Consider the following 16323-nt stretch of genomic DNA (forward strand, 5'->3'; position numbering starts at 1 on the left):
CACCACACTCATCAGAAACTAACTCGTTGTTCATGGGCACCAGCAAAATAACGCGTACTACAGACCATAAACACCTAACAACGCTTGAAACATTGTGCGTCAGAGATATGGTACCCACTATCAACAACAAACAGCTCACGCAATTAGTACTGTGCGACATGCGATTAGTAAGAGAAACCCCGAACGGTAAAACGAAGCCACTGAACCTGCAACCATTCATATTGCTATGGTTAAAATGTGCAATTTTTTAGTCGTACGGGAAGTACGTCCCGAACTAGACCATGCCGCATGTATCTGCTACTCCTCTCAAATGCCTCAAGCATGTGTTTCGTAGAAAAACTATGGAAACCAAATTGTTATACGTTTGGTGTGTGCCTGCATGTTTGTAGTGTAATAATCGACTTGAAAATGATCATCGAAGTGATCGAAACGTTGGAAATGGAATGCTTTGGCAAAATTCCATATCGCCACACCAAAAATGACAACTTTATGTGAAGCTTAGGGGTCAACCTACCAAACGGTCACAAACGCTTGATGTTGCTGGTGGCGTGAACATGCCTACGAGAAAACATGCTCCTAAATATTTCCACGGTAAATGAATATACACATCACACACACACACACACACACCCACACACCACACACACACACACCACACACACACACACACACACACACACACACACCCACACACACACCACACAACACACACACAACATTATAATATATATATATATATATATAGATTATATATATATATATATATTATATATAATATGGGTACAAGTGTTGGGGATATGTTTAGCCATGTTGGATGTAAAGTCATGCGTGTTATCAGGTGGGTCATTTCTCAGGTACCCAGACTGCAGGTCAGCAGAGCATGGTTTCATAAGAAACCTCAGAGGGGCTACGGAAGTCTCCTCGACTGATGGACGGAATCGACTTTTTTGTTCCTCTCCATTCCAAATCGACTTAAAACCATGACGGCCTTTCCCATTTGTTCTTACCACCTAAAATAATATATAATTAAACGCTGCGCCCACTGACCCACCTCTACGAATTAATATTTACATTGCCTTCACTTCACTACGTACATGTTCTAACCGCATAAAATTCAGGCCCCTCACCTCAGCGCGGCGCCTCTGAAACTCTGCCCCAGTCTGCGCTGTGTCTGCGTATGGAGGCCTCTGCGAAGGTCAGGGGCGGTGTGACCGGAAACTCCGGACAGTTTTTACGACATTCGCCTGCAGTGGTAAACAAAGGGACGAGTATAATCAATCAGCGGAGGCCTCAGCGGTCCCAGAATCCTGTCCATTTGGTCATCGTTGCTGACCTCGGCCGCCTCTTGATCGGCTGGGGCAAAAGCTGAATGGGGGTCGCTGAGGGTCCTTTAAACGCACGGACTGAACGTTGAGAATCTTCATCGCAGACTTCCTTGATGTGGGGAAGCATCGTGATGGTAAACCTGAAAGTGACTGGGCCCATATTCAATAAAAGATATACTTTTAAATCCATCACAAATAGACACTTTAATCCCCAGGGCGAAACGAGACGGGGCGGGGCGGGGCAGGCCGAGACAGGGCGGGGCGGGGCGAGCGGGGCGAGGCGGAGCGAAACGGGGTGGGGGCGAGGCGGAGCGTGGTACGGCAGAGGAAATGACCTGACGTCTCCGAGGACAGCATAAGGAACAGGAATATGTGGAAAGCGAAACTATAGGAAAGTGCAGGTCAGTTACCAAGAAGCCAGAATGTTAATGAATGACCCTTAAGTGGTCCCCTAAGCGCGACAACTGTATGGACACAAGCAACAAGAAACGTACCCATCGCCGAAACATTGTGCTGCGTTCGTCCATAAATTCATTCGCGGAAAAGGCAAACAGGTATTGATAACTTAAGTCTAATCACCCGTGAATTCTTCGCGAAAACACGTGACCGTTTCGTCCGGCATCGGATATCATGAGGCCAATTCTACGGCTATTTCATGGCGCCACCAGCTTCTAGGGTCATGCTGCGTCGCTTTCTGCCACATTGATCGCGCGAGCCACGCCGGAGCTTCAGGCCAGCACAGTGATTCGGCATACTATAAAGTGTTAGGGAGAGGGGGGGGGGGGGGGGACGCACGCGACTAGACTCCTTTTTACCTAGCAACACCATGAGGAGATGCCTATGCCTGCAACCGGTCTGCAGCCAGTTATTTGCTCAGCTGGCGGATAATGAATAAGTCACGTCCGCTGTACATCTCGACAGCCTGCAGTGAGCCGTGGCAGTGTTTTTACTGTTTGACCTAGATGGTGCATAGCGGCCCGAAGCTGGAAGAAGCTGACGTCAGGTCTGACGTGTTCAGCGCTATCGACGCTGTCAAAATACCCCAGCAAGTGTAGTATGAAAGAACTGGCTGTGTGCGGGCGGCTCGGTGGTGAGCGGTCTCCACGGAGCTCTTCGTCTTCGAGACAAGTGAACGCCGTTATATGTCTCCCGTTCACAGATCACGTTTCAAACACTGGATTGCGTTGTTGGCATTCAGCCCGCTCGCGCCCGCCTGATCAAGATCTAGGACGTCAGAGATCAATCCGCAGACGTCGGTGCAGGCGGGCGTTGCATTCATGCGTTGACTGCGACTTCATGCAAAGAACACAGAAACGTTCATTCATCAGCATTGCTCACGCGTGCCTTGGCCGGCGCAAAGCTGCCGTCTGGGCCTGTTGCACATGAAGCCATTGCGACAGCACCAAGCCATTAGCGGTGCAGTTTGGGATCAGGCGCAGTGAAAATCTGACAAATGACTTGAGTCGTACAAAAACGTCGGCCTGACCGCGGGGCTCAACGGCGAAAAATCAAGGTCAACACCAACGGCGAGTTAAGGTGGAATGGATGGTCATGAGACCGAAACACGGCTCATCTGACGAGAGAGAGCTTGCCCCATGCCTTGCGGATTACATTGCGGCACCAGAGCTCGGTTCGACTGGAGCCAGCGTTGGCAACATTCCAAGCACAAAGCACAGTTCGCTCTCGTCGCGTCAGACGTCACCGCGGAGCGGCCCGGGTCTGTGACGTATCCTCGCTAACGCCGCCAGCGTCAGACGACACCACCAAGCAGCCCGGGTGCGTGTCGTATCCCCGCGAGCGCCACCAGCGTCAGGCGACACCACCAAGCAGCCCGGGTGCGTGTCGTATCCCGCGAGCGCCGCCGGTGTGCCGACCCATCGTCCCTGTAAGGGGAACCCGTGTTCGCCCACCACTGCAGCCGGCGATGCGGGCGCCGCTGGTCCAGGCTTGGAGTGGATGCCGGATGTCTGACGCAGCGCGTTCCCGCCATGCACTCGGAGCTTGGCGCGCCCGCAGGCCTGTCAGGAATCCACGCGGCAATGCCGCAGGCGTTGCTGAACGCAGTGAATGGGCGGCACACAACGCGCGCCGCCGACTCGCACCGCCTGGCTAAAGCGCTATGCTCTTTGTGCTGGTAGTTAAAGGTGCTATTTGGCCATGAACGGCATAAGTGCATGGCTGTCGTATCATACTAGGACTTAGAATGCATTAGTATATGAACATAACGGAGGGAGACCAACGAAACATCGAACTGAATTTCTGATTCATATCTTTCTTGGAGTGAATCGGGGATTTCACCGGTGTGATCACATGATTCCGTATTTATTATTTGCCCCACACCGGGCAGCGATGCTTAACACCAGGTTTTGTATCTGCATCGCATTAAGCACACGCATCAAGCAATGCCATTCATTTTATCATTCACCTGATTCTCACCTGTCTGCTGATCTAATTCCAAAAACTCGTCACACGTACACAATGCTCTCAAGAGTTGAGCCCGGTCGGGACTGACCCGCGATGGCCAGTGAAGGGCGATTCGTTGGACATTGCCATAAGGCACCTTCCTCGGCCGTATGACATATAACGGCACCTCCGGAGCCGTGACGGACGTCCCTCGGCTGCCGTTTGTCAGTCTGTCAAGGAAGCTGTCAGGCGAAGCATTGTGCATTGTCCGACGGTTCTGGAGGCGCGCCGTTCTCCACGTAACTACCGAGGTAATGTCCATGGATGCATGGTGCGTTTCCATGTCCATGGGCGCATGGCGCAACAAGTTTCCGACGTTTAAAACGAGTTAAAGCTGTGAAACTTCCGCTAAGCTCACCATACACATTTTCGGCTGCTATGACAGCCACCTCGACGATGCTTGCCGGCTGTGACCCGGTCTCGACCAGTTCGTGATCCCGACCACTTCATAAGCTGGGTCAGCTGCGAGCCGCCTTCAGGCACCATGAGTCGGGTGCAGTGACAACAGGGGTCGAGTACAACTGCATGTCACGAGCCTCGTGACAGGGTGGCCTGACCCAGTCATGCCGGCGCCCGCCCGTGCGTGGAAAGCCCGCCCGCCTCTCATGGGGCAAAAAGCCAGGCGGCCTTGGGCGTCATTGCGATAACCACTTGCACTGCTGATGATGCGCAGGGGTGGGAAAGCGGCGTAATTACACGAGGCGGCACGAAGGCGTGAGATGGGCCATTGATAAGTCCTCGGTGATTTACGGCCGGAAGGCTCTCACACCCTGTTTGGGCATTCGTGATGCTCTGAATTGGCCTCGCATGAATACGATGAGTTGCTCTGACGCTGCAAGTTGTTTCCCGAGGGCATTTAATCCTCCCATTCAAGATCCGAGCTGTAGTCGCAGGCAATGAGGCCATTACCTCTCTGGACGTGAGATGGGACGCGCTGACCAACTCAAGGGCGCTGGGGCCATCAGTCATGTTGCGTGCTCACTGCTTAGATGCGCGCGAGCAGCCACGCCGTCGCTGGACGAGCGTGCAGGCCGGCTGATTCGACTCAAGGGTACTGCACGGTCACGTGCGTATCGTTCTGTGACGTCATCAGGGGCATGAACGTGACGGACGCACAGGTGGCGATGCCCAGAGTCGAGCGTGGCCTCAACATGACTTGCATGACAACATGACAGCAAGGAGTGCTGGGATTTGTCATTGGTCGCCTCGTCCATGAAACAGGCCAACCATCGCGATCGTGCACAGCTAGCCTACGACAGTCGGTCCCACCAGCGTCGCTGGACCGGGTTCGCGGCCACCAGCGTGGACCACCACCACCACCACCGACCACCACCACCGGCGGGGAGTCGTCATCTCCGGGTCGTGCGAGGCTGTGCCATGTTCCCATCGCGAATGTCGAGTTGGCAGAGCGTCCCGATTAAATCCGGAGAAACCGGAGTGACAGACGGCTGCGCGCGGCGATCGCCGGCTGCCCCGTCCTTGACATGATACGGTCAAACGTAAAACATGCGGCGCAAAAACACAGCGCTGTTCGGTCGTGGCGCGCAATGTGCATGCATCGAGAATTCTATCTCAGCTGCCGCGCACGCCCGCCTGAATGGCGGCCGCGGCTCGCTCCGTTAAGCTGTACCAGTTTTTGTTGGCTCGTACCCAGGCTTCAGCTAGGAAGCTCTGAGGGCATGTGGCGACTGACGTGAGGCCTGAAGCCGACCTATGGCCCGGGTTAGTCGAAAAGGAAGCATGAATGGGGAAAAACTATGTCCTTTGTGAACCGAAATCGCGTGATCTGGGGCTTCTTTCAACGGCATTACGATGAAAGGCGGAAACAAACAAAGCGTCTTCGTGATCATTTTATATTACATCTAAGCGGTCTTTGCTGCTGTTCCCAGTGGGGCAGTAAGAAACTTACATTCGCAAAAAAGTTACGTCCATGTGCCAGTCCAATGCATAAAGAAAGTCACTGTCCATAACGGTCACGTTCAACAGCCTCGTTTGCCTTGCAACCCGTTTTGTGCAGTGTACGTCCGGAATGCCTCGAAGTTATGCATGTTGGAGCAGGGCAAAATGTATTTTCCAAAACTACGAACCGCAAGGCAAACTACGATGACCCAGTCTTGATTTTGCGCCAGGGACAACTGGCAATTATCAACTTACCACCGGTCCACCGGGAAACACGAACCTCTAGAGGTCGCCTTGCACCGCATTCAAGTCCACTGGGAAACATAAACCTCTAGAGGTCGCCTTGCACCGCATTCAAGTCCACTGGGAAACACGAACCTCTAGGGGTCGCCTTGCACCGCGTTCAAGTCCACTAGAAAACACGAGCTTCTAGAGGTCGCCTCGCACCGCATTTAAGTCCACTGGGAAACACAAACCTCTAGAGGTCGCCTTGCACCGCATTTAAGTTCACTGGGAAACACGAATCTCTAGATGTCGCCTTGCACCGCATTCATCTCTTCACCAAAATATGACGTCCGGATGTTACGCCAGGTGTGTTAGCTTGATTCCAGCACATTAATAGAGAAAGCTTTGCTTGAGCTAAATACGTACGCTTGTTTGTTGATGTCTTCAGCGTGTTCTCTATCGCATACAATTTGCAAGCAAATGCTTCTCAGACCACAAAGCAAGCATACTCACCCGCACACCCAGTGACAGCGGGTTGCAAAACAGCTCTGATATTCGAATATAGGTGCCGCTAATGGTTGCCGCACTGTTTCATATAAGAGCGGAAGCTTGAGCATCTGAATATTATCGCCAGATTTCAGTTGAGGTCCCTTTCAAAACTTGCCTCGGAGCCACCACTGCACAAGTCACGAGGTCTAAATTTTGACAAAATGTGTGCACAGAATATTTAGGAAAAGACAAACCATTCCTTTGACTTGCTTAGACTATTCCGTAGAATCCGCACAAAAGATGGTCGGACCGAATGTCTCCTTAAACAGTATGGCTGTGCGACGTCTGCTACGTTCACGAGCACGAACGTCTTCAGAGACAACAATGCCCTGCATCCTTGACCAGCTTTGAAATGCACGTCGTCATGGACAGCAGCATGACCAGTTGCCAAACACAAAGATGCGATAGTTCCATGCCGATTGGTCGTTACGAAACGGTTCTTGGCAATGCATATTTGCACGTTGCCGTCTCTTCAGCAAACGGTGTCTGATTGCAGCTGGTGGTATACTCTTTAACTGTCGTAAACCGGAAAGTGGTGAAGTTTAGCTCAAAATTGGACAGTGCGTGCATGTATCCAGATGCAGCGAGGCGTACCACGTTTACGTTGAAAATCTAGTTTTGTCGAGTGATTTTGCGGGGACTAAATGCCGTTCAAAACTTCCGAAGTTTGGCCTGTTCTGGGATGACACATGATACGCTTCACCCCCTTTTTCTCGTCTCCAAGTTTTCACCATGTGCCCAGTCATTAGGGGCCATTGAGCTTAGTGTCTCTTCACTGGGCTTAGTGTCTCTAACTGGGCTCTGCAAAAAGCGAAGGGGGCGAGAGACAGCGTGTTCCACCAGACGACTGATGAGGTCGTCGCACGGAAGCAGCTGAACTTACCTCACGGTGCCAGTGACCACGACGACATCTGAATCCCAGTTCTCGATGCTGAGGACGCAGGACGTGCAACCGGCTCTGGTTACCCGCGGCACCACCAAGATCTGGATGTGGACGCCGTCGTGGGAGCATTCTTCTCTGATGACGATGACGTGGGACATCTCCCCGAGGACAATTATGCAGGGACTTCTCTCGCTCGGTGATGTTGCCAAGAGGACGGTATGTTTTCTTAACTGTGTAAACCGTTTTGTCTTAATTTTATGACTTTCTGCGCTGAGGCAAGCGGTATATACTTATTTTTGTGTATTATTTCTGCCATAGCTTCGGTAAACACTTTTCGTTAACGGCCAAGGTCGTAGAGCTGTTTAAATAGAGTAGGTACTGCACAACATTTGAGTCATATTTCAAAAACAGGCTACAGTGAAACCTTAGGACTAGTTGCGCCTGATAATGTCAGTGGATAGTGCCAACGCAGCACCATTGATATATAATCATCTCCTTTGATTATTTTAACCATTCTACTTTATAGTAAACTGCTTTTAATTGAAGTCTTCTTTAATTGTCTATTGCTATAATCATTTCAACAACTTTAATTATTTTGCAAACCAATTCACCCTGTCAGCGTTTTGTAACAGCACTTTGCTTTTTCCTGCTGTCGCGAGCATCGCCGTCATCACGACCACCGTGCACACCTCCACTGGTGCAAAGACATGTACGTTAGTGATTGGCCCAGCGGGCAAGACCCTGTTACCAAGAAGCCACAGGTTGAGGATTGAGCCTGTGCTTCACATGGATCATGCGATGCATATATGGGTCATGTGACCACTTCCAAAGCCAAAGTACTCCTCGAAAAGAGGCACTGTACTAAACGCCATAGTGGGGAAATTGAACCTTTAGTGTAACGTTTTGTTTAATTCGGGGATAATGGCGTCATATTCGCGCATATTTTTTTCTAAACAGATTGTTCCGAGCTTTCGTAGCACTTCATACACAAACATTCTGGGACATAAGTGTGTTGTGCACATAACAGAACACACACTTAAGAGAAAGCAAGGCAGATGAACTGGGGGCCGGTAGTGTAGTGGTCAACGCGTCTGCGTTAACCACTGCGCGTCTGGGAAACCAGAGGTATGGGGTTCGATTCCCCGCGGTGCCCGCCCTTCCTGCCAGGGTGAGAGGCAGGCGACGCCATATAGCCGCAGCAGCTGAGTGCGTCGTAAAGCCTCAATGACACACACACGCACGCAAGGCAAATGAAATCCATTGCTTTCAGAGCGGTGAGCAGGGGGCCAAATAAGATTTCTCTCGCTGGGTCGGCTACTTCAAAGCGAAATTCCGAGCTATTCAAAAGCATTTCGAGAAAACTTGTATTAGTGATCAAATTGCACGCATCTCATGTAACAATAAGTGAAAAATACAAAGGAAGGATGCTGTCTTTAAGGTCACAACCCTTAATATGATATGGAAGACTAATGCATAGGCATGAATGACCACACTGACTTGGAGGTGTCGCCACCGATTAACAATCGGTGGCAATTTCGTGGTAATTTGTGGCAATTTTAAAATCGGGGGGTGAAAGCAATTTTGAGCAGATTCTCTCAATTCAATATCGAATGCCTTTACGTTAAAAATCAAAATTTTGCTGAGTACGCGTTTTTCCTGTTTCCTTCCCCAGCTCCTGTTGGTGATGCTACTGTACTCACTTGCGTGTGGGCATACTTGGACAAAGCTACGCTTGGCTCCAACAAAAAGGGCTGACCAGCTTTCTTAACATGATAATGTCCCAGCCAGGAAAAGAAAGCCAGATCCGTAAAATGTGTAGCTTGCTTATTTTGACATTCAACACCTCCTACCTACTTACTATAACATTTTTGGGGAGAGGGGTAGGGTAAACTGCATTTCCTTCCTTTTATCCAGAAAGTCCATGATGATGCCAAAAAGAGGACCCACCACCATTTGGATGCAGTTATTCTCTATTGTTTATGCTATTGAAAATTGAGTGGCAAGAAAGACTACGTTGTGTACACAATGCTTGAGTAGTGTATTGACATTATTTGATCCAGGAATCCATGTCATGCACATAACCCATACCAAATAATGCATTACTTGCATGAATGAAGGCTCCCTGTAACCACATATGATATGGCTTGCTTTTCATGGGACACCAGCATCAATCTACGTAGTGGAAATTCCTTCCAAACAATCCGCCAGCTTGCAAGCTATGGCAAAGATGTCAGCAAGATGCTAAGCCAGATATCATCATGAATCATATACCTAACTGGGTGGGTCCTGTCCTCAGTTTAGCGCACTGTCTTACCCAACATGCTCCAAAATACAATCAATCACCAAATTTAGACCACTTGGCACATATTCACAAACTTTCGAGAAGCTTGAACACAACAAATACTCCTGAAATTGTCACGCTTAGGTCACTTTAGGCCATAAAGGTGTTCAAAAGGGTATGTCTTGTCCACATGCCTCTCCCAAAGTACGTAGCCAGCTACAGGTCACATTTTGACCCACCTTCTACGCCAAAAGCGGAGCTTCTTCTTAGCGGAATGGGCAGACCAGCATGCTCAGCCTTCACGAGGCTTTTTTTATTTTTCGAACCCTGCCACTTAATTCACAATCTTCGTATCCACATACCAATGACCACGAGTGGAAGTAGATAACTGAGCTAAGAAGAATTACACCCGCTGAATGGTATATTCAAATGCACCTAAACTTACCAGGTCCTCACAAACCCTATGGCAACATACCGGGACAGGAACCCAGCTGATTGACAACTCTCAGTGCCTAAAAAGCTCATTTTAAGGCAAACCGCGCACTCATGCCAAGGGCGAAGTTTGCGCCAGGATGATAATGACGGCATTGGTTCTTAAATCACCACCACTGCAACACATCGCTCTTCGTCAACAATAGAGATATTCCAGGCTACATTACTGGCTTGAATTACTTACCTAACTGATTCAATGCTCACAGCTAATGAGCAGACTCCGCTTGATGGAAACATAACATCATGCAGGATTCATACGGAGAGCTAACGACTGCAGTTTGCGCTCAAATTCTTTACGCTGAGAAGACAGCGCAGCAAGGGTGGAAAGCCACTTAAAAACTGAACTAAACTGACCCTCCAAAACATGGGTAACAGCAGAGTCGTCCCACAATGTGGCCACAACCTATCTCCTTACACAGCAATGCTGAAAAAGGTTTAGGCCAGTAAAACACGTCTCCCTCTTGCAGTGTAGTAATGCACGCAATTGCAGCGCAACCAACATTTCATAAAAGAAGTGCTTAATAGAACGTTGAGCAGTGGGAGCATTTTTGTCCCTTTTCATGAAGGGCAGTCGTTGATATGAGTCTCCCATGCCCGTGAGCGAATGGACACTTTTTCTGTGTACGGGATAAAGGAGTTCAATATGAGACGGTACTGCCCAATCTCATTTCATCTCATGGTGAATGTGCCGTGCTTCTTATTCCCTCACCGTGCATAATAATCCCCCCCCCCAATTGCATAATAATCCCCCCCAATCACCCCCCCATCCCCCCCCCAATCACCCTGACGGTGTCGTCAGGGAGCAAGCGCCGAGTTGGTGCTCTTGTCGTTGTTAAGCGCTGATTAGTCATGACATCATAAGAGATCGCTATCTTAAGTCGAACATTGGGAAATGAGCCCAAAGGAATCAAAAATCGGATCACACTTTATCAGATGTGTCAAATGATAACCAAAGCATGCTACTCAGAATCCCGATGATGCAGCGACATGCATGGCTGGATTGGAGATCACGGCTGCAGAGGCACAGACAGAAAAAAACATCCAATTTGAGAACGTAAAGGGCAGAACTCCGATGACCTGCTTAAATCTGGCATCCCACTTTTGAAAAGTTGCTACGCTTACGATGGGCCTTTACAAAATTATACGCATCGATGCATGTGCCGAAACTGTTTCTGAATGCGCGCAGAGCGTTCCTGAAAAAATCGAAGCACTTCTGAGCATTGCCGCCAAAAGCAATGTCGCGCAGCTATGCAGAATGCGATTCCCGGAAATACTTACCACGGCACAAAAATCGTGCGCTAACTGCAACTTAAGCTGTGATGAGCCAATCTTGCACGCCATTGTGGGCACGGTGGTTGCGGTTTGGGACACGCCAGACCTCCAGGTTTAAGGATTTCAGAAGCTCTCTGGCGCAGACGTGTGTCGGCAAGCCTTGGGAACCGACACTGGTCGTGCACGGGCGGATTTGTCGTGTCCGCACCGACGAGCCTTCTTAAGCGTTACTTAACCAGGACTGAAGCTCAGTTACACAGGACGTGTCCAGACTTAGGCCGTCCTCAGCCCAGTGCGGATCATTCCCATGTTGTCGGCGATGAGGCTGGTGAGTGTTTCATGGAGCAGATTGTGTTATTTGGCTTCCCGCGGGTGGTCTGCTCATCTGATCCGCACTGTCACGCACCCTTGGCTTGGAATGGATTTTGGTCAGTGTAATCCTGTGCCGTTTCAGCCGGTCTACAAGGGGGCTCACCTTTGCCGGAACACATAATCAAAATGCGCCGCGTGACAGGGATTAATCAGGCTTCGCCGCACCGGTCCCTCTAAACAATGTCGCAGCAACTGTTGCACGGAAACATATTTTGTCTATTTCCCCGGTAGCTGCGTCATATAAGAATGATTTGATGGATATGCAAGCGACAGATGACTGGATGGTTATTAATCTTATGCATGTGGTCTCGATTCATGCATCTTATGCTTTCTTATTTCATGCATGTGGCCTTACCTTGTAAATGCTAGGCTTACCAATCTTTTGCATGAAGGCAGAGCTAGCAAAACAACGTTTTATCAAACATCATTTTTTCAACTGAAATTGCTAAACAAAAAGCACTTTACCACAGTAGAATCAACGAGACTTGTTTATTGCGTGTGTTCCCTACTCCAAGAGCACCAGTGGCACCGAATTATGTTTTTCCCAGCCTTTCGCGCTGCTTGGCAGAATGTCGGACATCTGACTAAGGTGTGTCGGTCACGCTGGTTAGATTTTTTAGAAACCACGCGTATTAGATTGGTCAATGGCCGCTAGTAAAAAAAAACTGGCCGAGGGAACGATTTGTGATAGAGGGGAAGGAAAAAAGGGGAACACCTGCACTTCTGTTTAACCTGGTATTAGTTCCCTCGACTGTCGGAGGAAATTAAGCATTAGTCCTATGCTATGGCGTCATGTGGTTCAAGCCCTACTCTGCCAGGAGGGGCTCGATGTCCCTCCCCCCCCCCATAGTTTTCTGAAGATACCTCCCCAGCAAACCGAGCAATCGTGCCCAAATGTTAATTAGTCTCTGGGAATTCCATGCGCGTACCCGGATGTCGAAGCAAGCTTCTTGAATTTCTGCTTTCTGAAAAGCGACGGTTTTTTGGGAACACGACACCGCGACCCACGGCCGGCGCGTGGCGGGTGGGTCTGGACGACTCCGCGGACCGCGCGCGGCGAGCCGACACTGTTACGTGGACGGAGCGCTGCATCATGTGCTCATGTGTCGTTATGGGTCATGGTTTCGTTCATAAGTGCATGCAAAACTAAAAAGGTTTGATTTTCAGGAAGATTTTACATTTGGCATGGCCTAGTGGGGTCAATTATTGACCAAGCAGAGTAAAACTTATTACTTATCGCGAGATCTCGTTGACACCAATCATCTGTCGATTTTATTGCAAGGCTTTCTAGTTGACTTTTTCCAGCTTTGAACCGGCATAGAGCTGCATCACTTCACATCCCTTCCACCGGTTTGCGTTACGAAAAGCGTTGAACCAGAGCGAGGGTTAAAAGGGGCACTTAAGTTATTATCCCCCTTCCCCCTCCCCATCGTTTGCGGATTGAAGATAGCATCCGTTTCGTAAAACAACATTCCGCTCCAGTTTGCCGTCGCGCTTCTGGTGGCCTCCGCCGCTGCCGCCCCGCAATCGTCGGACTTCATCAGCCAGAGCTTCATCATTAATGGCCAGCCAAAAATACGAACCCTCAATCAGAAGTTTGACCAGGATCTCAGCGGCAACTACGAATACGCCTACGAACTGGACAACGGACAGCGGGTAAATGTTCTTTGATAAGTTACTTGCGTCCAACAAGGGGACCGCTGAAAACAATGCGCAGAAAAGTGTGGTATTGGTGAACACCGCATGACCACCTCACCCAATCTTCGAAAGTGGAAACGGCTTTTAAAAACACAGTTAACGAATGCATTAGCCATCATTGCCGGATGTCTTGCTGTACTTGCTGGTCATCACTGTCTTAGCGTGGTCGATAGATGAAACTGAACGATCCAAACACTGACTATGAGCACCTCTTTTCTGAAACATCTTATGCTTAGATCCGCCAAGTTCTGACGCGGTCGTCGCCATCAGGTGGAGCAGGTGGGTCGAGTGCAGCCGGGACCCGAGCCAGAGACCGGCAGCATCTCCCAGCAGGGCAGCTATCAGTTTGTCGGCGACGACGGCAACACCTACGAGGTCAGCTACGTGGCCGACGAGAACGGCTTCCAGCCTCAGGGCGCCCACCTGCCGCAGCCTCCAGCTCAGATCCCCGAGTATGAGCAGCTGAGGCGGGACTACCCGCAGCTGTTCTGGGCCGAGAGCGGAGGGGCCGGCATCGTTTTCGACGACCGGCTGCGGTTTAACCTGCCCCAGGTCGGTGACCCACTGCTGGACGCCCGATTGGAGGATCGCGTTGTCTAGTCGAAACGGTGTGTGATGTGTTCGTCAAAACACCTCAAATCCGCTTATCTTATCTTCGTGATGACACTGTCCAGTCAGATCCATGTTGCGCTTTGTTTGCACGCCAGTGTATTCTCGGTGTACGGCAAGGCAAGCTTGGCTTGCAGGCAACTTCGTTTCGTGTTCTACATCTGTTCCATTGGCTTCGTGGTGAGGTCTGTCGGGCAGCTCAAGAGTTTTTGGAAAATAAAACTGTTGCGAGCAAATGAAATGGGTGTTTTCGCACTTAGAAAACAAGATTTGCGGGCGGTGTTCTGGGCATTCAAACAGCACCCACGATAAGCGTCATGATGCCTAGAAACAGTCCGAAGGCAACATATAGTGCATTAAAATGACCAAAGACATCTTTGCAACTTAAGCATTCTCATTTCATCTCATTCAAGCATTTCCAACAGTCGTGACTGGGCGCGTAACCGACGCGAAGGCGACGCATGCGGACACTTAACTGAGGCGAAGGCGACGCTGGCGGACGCTTAACCGAAGCGAATGCAGCGCAAGCAGACGCTTAACTAAGACGAAAACGACGCAGGCGGACGCTTAACCGAGGCGAAGGTGACGCGTGCGGACGCTTAAGCGCGGCGCAGGCGGCGCAGGCGGACATTCAACCGAGGCGAATGCGACGCAGGCATGTGTCTAACCGAGGCGGAGGTGGCGCGGGCGGACGCTTACCCGAGGCGGAGGCGACGAAGGCGGACGCTTACCCGAGAGCTGACACTCCAGCACAACCATGGACCACCCACGAAGGTCAATTGGGAGCATTTTCCGCCATAACAATACATTCAATGTATGTTTGCCTGCCATTTGCACGGTAAGCATCACCTGGTGAAGTAGCCTACAAACGTTTTGCCCTATATCTGGCACACAATGCATGCAACCAATTACAAGCGACACCGCACGTTCAGAAAGCCTTAAATGGGCCATGGACAACTGCCTGCTGCTGTGCTCAGTAGTCGCATAGATACTAGCCTTTAAAAACAGCGATGGTCCGGCTCAACCTGGTCATCGCGCTTTCTAGAAGCTGATATATGCAACCGCTGGTGGGGGCTTCATGCAGATTTCAGAACATGAGCAGTTTGTCGGGAGTTGAGCTGTGTACATTTTGTGACGTCCTCATGAAACCTGTTTGATCGGCTGTGATCAGCCTGCAATGTTCCAGTTTGCGCAAACAAAACTTTCCCACTTGACTAACATGGGAAGTGAAAATTGCGCTGATTGCGAAAACGCTGTATAATACCGGTCGACACCGGGTCACAGCTAGAAACAAGAACGCTCCAAGACCCCTGTGCAAGTTGGTCAAGCCACCCCTCTGAACGCCGTTTTTTTTTTTTAGAGAATGTTGTCACAAACCTTTTCAGCCGAATCAAGACGTCTTTTCACACTAAGGTATAAACTGAACCTCCTAACAACGACCTGGAGGCGATTAAAACATTGCAAATGGCACTACATCTTGCCTGTCCCCTTTACAAGCGTTAAACACGAGCCCGGGCATAGGTAGGTTGAATGCAACCCGCTCGTGTGGGAGTCCATTTGGGAGTCCATTCGAGCCCCTGAGATATCAAAACTCTGAGAGACAGAGATGCAGAATTCAGATGGTAAGGAGTACTCTATAAAAAAGCATTTCTGCCAATTTTTTAAGCCTCTAAATGGACTCTAGATAGTGACCTTTGACTCAAATAAGGTCAAAAAGTTAAAGTTGGAACAAGCATTCGAAATGGTCTTGGACCTCCGTATACACCAGCTTTTAAACCAAATATGTGTTTTAAACAAAATACTGCTCGAGATCATATAAGGGCAGTGCCATTATCGGACGTTTAAAAGGGCATCATGGCCAAACATTCGAAATCATGTTGATAAACGAATATATAAGTAGCGTAAATATACTTCCCAGGCAGCAGATTTCTTATAAACAAAAGGTTGATTGAGGTCATCTAAGGGAACGATATCTTCTGAACTTTACGGAGCGTCCAAATAAGAAATCTGCTGATATGCCGTGATCAAGGAATTTCAAATGAGTGTCAAAAAACTGCTCTATAGAGCACGTTTTTCAATAAAAACCGTTTTTTTCTCTTTGGGTTGTCCGTGATGTGATGTTCACACATTATCGAAGATTTAAGAAATCAGTTTTAAACCTAGTTCCTTCTATCTAAAACCATCTCAAAACTTGTTGACTTCGTTTAACACACCGTTGTCGCGTAAGCTTCAAATCTTCTCTGATAATTGCATTT

General features: G+C 49.5%; 1 protein-coding gene across 1 annotated transcript; it reads left to right on the top strand.

Moving 5' to 3' along the window:
- The first annotated feature begins 11698 nt into the window (after nucleotides 1–11698).
- LOC119095921 (cuticle protein CP14.6) lies at nucleotides 11699–14309 on the top strand. The gene is made up of 3 exons (XM_037218774.1): nucleotides 11699–11717; nucleotides 13244–13417; nucleotides 13730–14309. Exons 1-3 carry the CDS (start codon nucleotides 11709–11711, stop codon nucleotides 14057–14059), a joined length of 513 nt encoding a protein of 170 aa, XP_037074669.1. The 5' UTR covers nucleotides 11699–11708; the 3' UTR covers nucleotides 14060–14309.
- The last annotated feature ends 2014 nt before the right edge of the window (nucleotides 14310–16323 follow it).

This window comes from Pollicipes pollicipes, unplaced genomic scaffold (genome assembly GCF_011947565.3).
Source record: "Pollicipes pollicipes isolate AB1234 unplaced genomic scaffold, Ppol_2.1 Scaffold_4219;HRSCAF=4965_pilon_pilon_pilon, whole genome shotgun sequence".
Taxonomy (NCBI): Eukaryota; Metazoa; Arthropoda; class Thecostraca; order Pollicipedomorpha; family Pollicipedidae; genus Pollicipes; species Pollicipes pollicipes.